Genomic DNA, 10,484 nt, shown 5'->3' with positions numbered 1-10,484 from the left:
TTCCAATTACGCTTTTACCTTTATTAATTTTTCAACTTTAAGCAGTATCTGTTGGCTCCCCACATGAGGGGGAGACATTTAGCTCATTTATATTACTGTTTCTCACATTCTTGCTTATCTTCCTAATTTTTGAGCATGTATTTGTGTTTTTATTTTTGTTTTTAGCTCTTCTTTTGGTTTTGTTTGTGGCTTTAAATAAACGTCAGTGTCTGCTAAACTTAACACAGGCCAAGAGGACCAGGGTGGCTTATCTTTGCAGGTAGATCCCAAAGAGAAGTGAGGGAGATAGGTTGAGCTATTCAAGCGGAATTTCTGCTTCCAGTTTTACCACTTAGATAATTCATTGGTTCCTCCTCTATGGGAGAGTAGATCAGAGACAGAATCACATGTTACAATAATTTATCTACTGGAACATGTTAAACAAAGCAGGGAGAAAAGCATTCCCCCTCCTTACCAGTGATCACATGTGACTTCCATTGACAGATGTGTAAATTGAGATCAGAAAAGTCACCTACCCAATGTTACTTAGTAAAGAACAAATGTTCAATTATAGTCCAATCTATCTTTTTTGCTATTCTGATTGCACTGAGGACATCCCTGTAATTAACTGGGAATGAAAACAGTATGGTTTTCTCAGGATGATCACAAGTGGGAGGGAGAATTTATCAATATTATATTTTCATAGCTTTTTATTGTTTTTAAAATTATAATCTTTAAATTATTAAAAATTTGTCAATTTATTCATTTATATGTGAAGCAAGCTTTATTTTTGATAGTATATTTGTTTTGTGGGCTTTTAAAAGTTTTGTTTGCTTTGAAGGATTTACAGTAAGTTCTGAAATGATACACTAAAGCACTAGGAGTATATAGCATGTTGAGCTTGCATTTCTGTTTAATGTGGTTGAAATTGAAAAAAATTTAGATTCAGAATATTATTTATCAAATAGAGAAGGCTCATTTTCTTTGGTCCAACTGTATAAATTATGTATAATATTTAAGAGCAAGGTCTGGTTTCCATTTCAGTTACTGATTTGAAATAGAGCATTTTGGCATCAGAAATGTAGACAGCAGGCATTTCCTACACTTAATGTATTCCCTCAAAACCAAGAAGCAGCTTAATGTAGACAGTTTTGTAAGATTTGTCACAGATTCTGGGTGCTTTCGAACTATCTCACATTTTATTCAGTGTAATTCACTTTTCTGTATGGTAAAATGTGGGCAAATACATTCTTTCTAACAATATCTTGGAGACCTTATGCTGTGAGCATTTAATTTGTAAAATGTGGTTTGACTTCCTTGAAAGGGATTGCTAAGTAAATGTGATGATTAATTTTATGTGTCAACTTTGACTGGGTCACAGGGTACCTAGATAGCTGGTGAGACATTATTTCTGGGTGTGGCTATGATGGTGTTTCTGGATAAGATTAGCATTTCAATTGGTAGACTGAGTTAAGCAGATTACCCTCCCCAGTGTTGTTGGGCATCATGCGATCCATTAAGGGCATGAATAGAATGAGAAGGTGGAGGAAGGTCCAGTTAACTGCCTGGCCGCTTGAGCTGAACATTGAACTTCTTCTGTCCTCAGTGCTCCTGGTTTTTAGGCCTTCAAACCCAGACTGCAACATTATTGGCTCTCTGGCTCTTAAGCTTTTGAACTACACCTCTGACTTTCCTGGGTCTCCAACTTGCAGATGACAGATCATGGGCCTTTGCATCCTCTAAAATCATTTAAGCCAATACCTTATAATGAGTCTTTATATACGTATGTATGTGTGTGTGTGTATATATATATATATATATTTATATGCTTATATGTGTGTATATATGTGCTTATATGTATATATATATATGTATATGTATCTGCCCCTAGTTCTATTTCTCTGGAGAGCTCTGACTATAGTATAGTAAAAGAGATACTTGACTTGACTCTGGCAAGTGAATGTCTTTTTTAACTTACTGATACTATTCATGATTCCTCTTTCTCTAAGAGATGCTCCAGAGGAAATGGTGAGCATATAACTAATTCCAACTTTAGTGATTTATTAATTTTTGTATTTATAACTTTTGGAAATAGACTGAGAAGTGATAGATACTTAAAGATGAGGATAGTTACAGGATTAATGGAAGGAGGTTCAACTTATTTATTAGTTTCAGTACTAACAAATAAATGAATAAATTTTACGCTGTAACATTTATTAAGAGCACTGAGTATATAGAGAACTTTTATAGATAACAAATTAGGGACAATAAATGGCAAGAACTGGTAGCAGCACTGGTTTGGGGAGAAGTGGCCCTCAAATTTTGTTAGGTATCCTTGGCCATTGGTGAAAGGCCTACTCAAAGTAGATTGCAGATTTTTGGGGAGATGGAATCTAAGTGAAACTGTGTGTCTTAGAGTTCTCCAAAAAAGCCGAATTAATAAGGCTGAGAAGTCTCATAATCTGCTGTGCAAGTTGGAGACTGGGTGGTTAACGGTGTAATCCAATCTGAGACTGAAAGCCTGAGGAACAGGGAAGCCAATGCTGTAAATCACAGTCTGAAGGCAGAAGATGAGATGAGATGTCCCAGCTCAATCAGTGAGCTGTGTCTGTGGGAGGCAAGCCTGTGGGGTATTCAGCTGGTGCCCCGAGATAGGGTGGGTTGCAACATGTGAAAAGCTGATGTCTAGAAAAGAAAGGGATTGGAAGAGAGAAAAGAAAATTTGTGGAGAATGAAGATAAATGGCTAAATTTAAACTCCCCGAATCCCCCCTCCCTCCTTTTTTTGCAGAGATTGTTTTGCCAGATTTTTAGAAAAGAGAGATGAACACCTTTTAAACTCTGAGGAAAGAAATGGGCTCATTGGTATGGAGCAGAACAGAATACTGGGGGTAAGAAATGCTATAATCATTCCTGTTCTGAAGTCCATTTAGTAACAGCTGTGTGATTCTCTTATTCTCTTATTCTAGGGTCCCATAAATGACCTAGAAACTGCATTATATTTATTAGAACTAAAAAAAAATTCACTACAAGTAACATATAAATTTAGGAGGAGAAGGATCTGTGAAAGGTTTTATAAATATAGGATAGATATATATCCTACTTGAAAATTTTCTATCTCTTCATTTTGAATTATGTTAGTAGTATCTATGTTCCGTAACCACCTCCCACTCACCCCCAGGCCAAAACAATAAAATACCTACTGATTACCTAAAATCACCAGGTCCAAACTCTTCATTTTCCTATCAGTTTATTGTTGTACATATGAGGTACCATGCTACTATCAGAATTATATCCAGGTTTTTTATTTTAAAAAACTCAGAGAAAAAAATGTTTCCAGTAATTTTCATTCAATGTGAATGACAAGAATATTACAGCTATAAACATTGAAATAACCATTTCATTTCTTCCTGAGGAAGTTTCATATTTTAAACAATGAAAAAGGGAATTCTATACAAAGCTAGTTTTAAATCAGATTATCTCTCATTATTCTCTCATATGTATTTATGTTACTTTCAGATTAGCATATTAACCAGTTGGAGTATATAATGTGGAAAGTATGCATGTCCTCTAGAATTTGATGCTGTCTTCAAGACACATTGAGTGGTCAAAAATCCTTTCACAGGTTTGCTGCTCTAGCTAGCGTAATACATGTACTTGTGAATGAATAAATTTTGGTAAGATCTCTTCCTTTTTCTCCTGTCTTTATACAAACACGGAGTATGTTTTTGACATCTACTTAAAAGGATGAGGTGTTCAGTCAACTTGATTTACCTAAACAAAATATGCCATTAGCAGCTTTGCTTAGCAGTTCAAATGTACATCTTACCATTAAAGCATAAATGTATCAGTTTTTCTCTTCTTTTTTTATTAGAATAAATGTTGTTGCCAAATGAAAACATGACACTGTATATAACTGCTGAGGCCTATTCTCATTATGTTTAACCTTCCTAAGCCAGTTTTCTTAAGTTGGTGGAGATGGAAGACTATAGTAATTTTCCTAGCATGTCTGGCATCTGCTGCTATAAAAGAGACAGCAGTAAGCATGAAGACTGTGTTTCCCATATTTGTCCAAATGACTTTGATTTTGCTTTTAGAGTCAAGAGTCTTAAAAATTGGTGATTTTTCCAATTTTTTCTGCTAATAGTATATTTAAAAATTAGCATATGCTTTAGGTACATGAAACTTTAAAAAAGTAATTATAATGTACAGTTAAAAATTTATAGTAAGTGGATCTCACAATTTGTTTTCTAATTAGTAATTGATAGTTTTACCCATTAAAATGACAATGAAAATATTTTTACTATGGGTTTTCCTCCCATTTTTTTCTAATCATACCTTTGATAATATTTTATAAAGGCTTATAATCATAGCAGGGAATTAATTTGCTACTTAAATTTTATGTATATGTACAGTACATTTAAAAATTAAGTAGTCAGGGCATGGTGGCTCACGCTTGTAATCTCAGCACTTTGAGAGGCCGCGGTGGGTGGATCATGAGGTCAGGAGTTCAAGATTAGCCTAGCCAACATGGTGAAACCCTGTCACTACTAAAAATACAAAAATTACCCGGGCGTGGTGGTGCATGGCTGTAATCCCAGCTCCTCAGGAGGCTGAGGCAGGAGAAACACTTGAAGCCAGGAGGCGGAGGTTGCAGTGAGCTGAGATCACACCATTGCACTCCAGCCTGGGTGACATAGTGAGACTCTGTCCCCCTCTCAAAAAAAAAATTAAGTAAATATTAACAGGAAAATAAGTATGATGTATTCTTTTCTTTTTTGGAAACTTTATTAACCATATGTATTATTTACAATTGAAATGTAAATATATTTCAAGAGCATGACTTGCTCATCTTTGTACTTCCTGCATTTAATTTAGTAGCTAATCCTTAACTGTACCTATGATCTGTTACTTCCACCAGAGTGATGGGTGAAATATTTTCAAAAATGGGCCTCTGCTCTGCTTATGTTTCTTTGCCATATATCAAAAGTATCATTGCAAACATTAGATTACAAATAATATATTAATTTGTTTTTTGTTATAAATCTCTACTACATTACATAATTTTATTTTGAACTATCTGGGAAAATGCAATTTTTTAATAACCTAAATGTAAATAGCCTAACCACATCATCTAGGGAAACTGTTTTTAGTTTTAGTTTAATAGGTTTTGTTTTGGGGAGCATTAAAAATAGCTATTCACATTTAAAAGTCAACCTGTTTCTGGAGATGACACATACCTCAGACTCTAGGCATGCATTTCTGTAGAACTAGTGAGGACTACTGGGATAGATTCACAGCTTACAGCAAGTGGACATAGAATTCTCGATGATATGTTTTTAGACCCCTACAATTTCTCCCTTTTAGAGGATTCAGTCAGTACACTTTACATTGTTATTTACTGTTTTGGTGTACTTGATGTGTTTCTATTTACCATCCAACAGCTTTACAGTATATATTTCAGTATAACAATTACGTTGTGATGGAAGAGTTAGTAATTTTTACATATATTCACTAGACTATGTATATGAAAAAATCACTTTTGCTATAGCACTTATTTTTTTTTGGTGCAGATAACACTCATATATAACTTTTCCACTCTGATCTAGCACAAATTATAATTTACAATTATTTCTAAATACTTAAGTGGATTTAAATTTTGGCAAGCACTTTTCATGGGTGTTATGCTTTTGACATTTTATGCTACATTGTGATGTTTATTTTGCTTCTTGTTTCATAGGACACTTTATAGAATAAAATAATAAGAAAACATCGTACAGGCAAACAGTGGTCTAAAAACCTACAGAGACACAATCTTAGTTGATATATAAAAGTGTAAATATTACTATGAAATGGAACAGTTCTGCATTTGTGTTTGATATTTATGTTGGTTGCAATTGACTTCCACATGAGTGCACAGTAGTCTACAATAATCCCACAGGCTCAGATATGGGTTAAGAGAAAGGCCACAGGCCTCAAGGCTTGTAACACATACTTTTTCTTTTTTTCTAATCATCCACATGCCAGCACATGGAAGAAACTGTTCTTTTTTCTCATTTGAAGAGGTATATTTTTCAACTGCCTTTTGGTAGCTTCTGGAAGCTTTGGAAAAGGTGTGTTCTACATGGATGATGAAGTCTCAAGTTTTCTCTCAGTGCTATCTTACTTTCTGCAGCTCCTGTCTCAGCCAGGATGGCAGAGGCTGACCCAGTTTGTGCAGCAGCTTTGAGAGTTCCACGTTGTGATCTCGATAGTAGCTTGACAGAAATGTCCTGCTCTAAGTGGAGAGGAGGAGAGAAAAGTACATTTTATTTTGTTTATTACATTTCATACACTTTGACTACGTTGAAATAAGTACCAAGTATACCAGATCTGGATTAAAATTTGTATTAAGCATATGGACTATTTATTTAGCACATGCTATGATATTTTACTGACAGTCTTGGGTACTGGCATTTTTCTTACTAGGAAGAGGCAAAAGGTGTGGTGACAGTACTGCCCACTCTAATCCCTCCTACACATTTGTATTTTCATTACCTCTGTGAAGACCTCTTTACTCTTACCTGCTTTGTGGACATTATTTTCACAAAATCAGCCACTCCCTTAAATAAACCCAATATGGATTACTCAGTAACCTTGTTGAGAAGAAAGGATATCCTGAAAAGTTGTGTTTTTCTTATCTTTCTCTACCTCCAAATTTAATAAGGTCTGTGTTAGACCAGAGTAAAACAAAATGCTAAGAAAGATATTCTGCAGTGTCTCTTAAACATTTTAGCTTTAATAAATTTATAGGGAAATAGCTTTGACATAAATGCATATGATATATTTTATATTACTTTCTTGAAATACTATAGAAATTGTATGTCAATTTCTTTTGGGAAAAGAAGGGTTGTTTTCAAAGTGCTCTGAAGGTATATTTTAATCAGCCACAGAAAATTGGAGTTCTGAAAATGCAGTTTGTTTATCAAAATAACAGAAACTCTCTCTCTCTTCCGTATATGATTTAATTATGAGTTTATTGAGGACAGACCCTGCATCTATCAGGCAAGGCACAAAAAGTAGTCCTCAAGGTTTTGTTAAAGTATTCTAATAAGTTTAGCCCACCTTAGGATCCTCAGACCATCTTAGGGTTCTCAGTTAATGTAATGTATTAATTGTAGGGGAAAAATCCCAAATCATATTTTAATTTCTGAGATCTAAAAAAAATTTACAAATCAAAATCTACTTGCATGCTTATATTGAAACTACTAACTAGACAGATAATAAATAAAAATATTATTAGTAAATCTTAATATATGTCAAGTAAGCATTAAAGTAAAAATGTGCGGTATAGAAATGGAGAAAACTGTAGCATTAAGTGATCACCATGTCTCCATTCTGAACAGAATAAACAGGAAGTGCTGAATACATACTGCAAAGTGTGTGTCTACATTCCCTAAAGCCTAAATTATCTGCTAGTATGTTAGATGTTGGGAAATACATTGCTTCTTTCGTTTTATTAGCATATTAACAGCTCAAAACTTAGTATATTATATCAGTAACTTACATTACTGCCCAGGGCACACTTACTACAACAGAATGACTCAGGCAGTGAAAAAAAATAGAATTTTTTTTTTTTTTGAGTTGGAGTTTCACTCTTGCTGCCCAGGCTGGAGCGCAATGGTGCAATCTGGGCTCACTGTGACCTCCGCCTCCCAGGTTCAAGCGATCCTCCTGCCTCAGCCTCCTGAGTAGTTGGGATTACAGGTGCCTGCCACCATGCCCAGCTAATCTTTTTTTGTATTTTTAGTAGAGATGGGGTTTTATCATGTTGGCCAGGCTGGTCTCGAACTCCTGACCTCAAGTGACCCACCCACGTCGGCCTTCCAAAGTGCTGAGATTACAGGCATGAGCCGCCACACTCGGCCAAAAATAGAAATCTTGGTCCTATTTTCACTTTCCAATGGATATATTTCCTGTCTTGGTTTCAGTTAACATTTATACTAAAATTTTTGTGCAGGTATCATTCTTTTTGGAATAAGATATTATCTCTTTGTTCTTATTCAGAATGTTGAATTCTATTGTTTTCCTTTATTCTTGCATGACAGGTAATAATATATTGTGGGTAAAATCAAAATAAGCAACCTACCTGTACTGAAATTGAAATGGCACTTTTAGTTTTTAGAAAGGCTGAATTTTGACTTTAACTAGTTTTTTAAGAAAGTAGATGATATTATTGGTTACCATTTTGCTGATTTAGTTTGTATTTTTAAGCTCTATGCTTACATCAGAATCCATTGGAGGGTATTTTCTTCCTTTGCTCTTTCCAAGGCATTTTGTTTTACCTTCTTCCAGTAACTGACACCAGAAACCTTTATGAGAATCAAACCTAAAAAAAAAAAATACACACAGAAAAACCAGAAAATCATTTTTCAACCAATTTATATGATATGGTGACCAATACATATGATATAGTGACCAATACATAAATATTTTATTTGGATAACAATCTATAACCAGAGAAACTGAATTCTTTTTTACTATATTCCTTTGCATAAAGTCTTTTGGCATACTTCTAAATTCTGAGTTCATCTGTCATATTTGTGAGTTTGCCAGGTTCCTAACAGAAAAATTGTCAGCACATCTCCTATTAATAGAAATTAATAAGGCTACTTCCTTCATCTGGAAGGAAAAAATGCATAAATATTCAAATTTTTTTTTGGGTTTAAAAACAAGTCATTCTTTTTCTTTGTAGGGTTTAAAAAGAAGTCAGTCTTCTTCCATGTCTATGGATTTAGATGCTACTTGTATCATACAACTAGAAGGTAATAGAAGAGAAAAGGTTTCAGTGTATCATGGAGTGATTACTTTTAGGATTCTCTAGCTATAATCCATTTAATTTTTTTCAGAGCTACTTTCTTCTTTTGGTATGAGCTCTGTATTAAAGTAATAGCACCTACAAATGAATTTTTTTCTTTTTTCTTTTTCTTTTTTGAGAAGGAGTCTTGGTCTTGTTGCCCAGGCTGGAGTGCAATGGTGCAATCTCGGCTCGCCGCAACCTCCACCTCCCGGGTTCAAGTGATTCTCCTCCCTCAGCTTCCCGAGTAGCTAGAATTACAGGCATGTGCCATCATGCGCAGCTAATTTTTGTATTTTTAGTAGAGACAGAGTTTCTCCATGTTAGTCAGGCTGGTCTCAAACTCCTGACCTCAGGTGATCCGCCTGTCTCAGCCTCCCAAAGTGCTGGGATTACAGGCGTGAGCCACTATGCCCAGCCTAAATGAACTTTTTATGCCATAATTATAGTAAATAATAATAGCACATTAAAATATACATTTTATCTTACCAAAATATTTCATATAACTCTTTCTCATTTGAGGTTTCATTCTAACACTTAAGGATATGCTGTGAAGGATTCTTCCCATTTTATAGCATTTAGCATACTGTTTGGCTCTTGTAAACATTTGCCAAGTATTAGTTGAACACAAAATGAGAAGGGAGAAAATGTTTGTCAAGGTTTATTTACCTTGTACTATACACTTCTTCAATATTCAAGTCATGACTCAAGTCTAGGCCTGCTGACTTTCGGTTTAGGGCCTTTTCTTTTTTACTGGTCTCCAAGTAGGTTTTATATTATTATTCACTGTAAATAAAGCACTAATTTGTATGCTCAGATATAAAAGTGAATGTAATAGCAATGATAATTCCTTTACATAGCTTTTGTTATTCAATAATTATATTGCCATTTTTCTTCTCAATTAGAATTATTTCAGATAACGTTTTTCTTTTGCCTTTAATCTGTTCTACTTCTAGGAATGCTACTTCTAACACTTTGCTTAAAATTATAATGTGAAAACCTGAAATATCTAGGGTGACAGTTTACAAAAAATATGTGCAATGGCTGCACACTTAAAACTACAAAACTTTGTTAAGTTTTAGAAAAAAAGGGAGCTATACCATGCTCATAAATCAGAAGACTAGATACTTTTAAAATACCAAGTCTCTCCAAATTTATCTATAGATTCAGTATGATTCCTATCAAAACTCCAGTGGACTATATTTTAAGTAGAAACAGAAAATTATTCTGAAGTACATATAAAAATGTAAAGGAAGTAGACAAGCTAAAACAATTTGAAAACAAAGAGCAAAGTTGGAGATCTCCTACTATTTAATTTCAAGATTTACTCTAATTCTACAGTAATGAAGATTGTATGGTGTTGGCATCAGTGGACCAATGGATCGATGGAACAAAATGAAGAGTTCAGAAATAAATCTACACATCTACAGTCAACTGATTTTCAAAAAATGGCTGCCAAGGTAAGTCAATGGGAAAGGATTAGTCCTTTAAATTTCACAAGAAAAATTGGATATCTATATGAAAAAGCTGAACATTGACCCTTACCTCATGTTGTATGTAAAAATTAACTTGAAATGTATTATTGAGCTAAACCTAAACTATAAAAATTTAAGCTGAAAACTTAAAAATTTATAGCTAAAATTATAAGGCCGAGGCAGGCGGATCACGAG

General features: G+C 34.3%; 1 protein-coding gene across 3 annotated transcripts in view; it reads right to left on the bottom strand.

Annotated features, from left to right (window-relative positions):
* Positions 1-2,176: 2,176 nt before the first annotated feature.
* Positions 2,177-10,484, bottom strand: part of NDST3 (N-deacetylase and N-sulfotransferase 3) — a 202,815-nt gene continuing 194,507 nt past the window's right edge. The window contains exons 12-13 of one of the 3 annotated variants that reach the window (XM_001147455.6): positions 8,244-8,346; positions 2,177-6,255 (exon numbers count right to left, since the gene is read on the bottom strand). In XM_001147455.6, coding sequence (XP_001147455.1) covers positions 6,136-6,255; positions 8,244-8,346 — 223 coding nt within the window. In that variant the 3' untranslated portion in view covers positions 2,177-6,135. Of the gene's footprint in view, positions 6,256-8,243; positions 8,347-10,484 lie in introns of those variants that run through there. The other 2 variants (XM_009448191.4, XM_016952107.3) reach the window with 2 other exon arrangements.

The sequence above is a fragment of the Pan troglodytes genome, chromosome 3 (genome assembly GCF_028858775.2).
Source record: "Pan troglodytes isolate AG18354 chromosome 3, NHGRI_mPanTro3-v2.0_pri, whole genome shotgun sequence".
Lineage (NCBI taxonomy): Eukaryota > Metazoa > Chordata > Mammalia > Primates > Hominidae > Pan > Pan troglodytes.
This window is presented reverse-complemented; position numbering and strand designations above follow the sequence as displayed.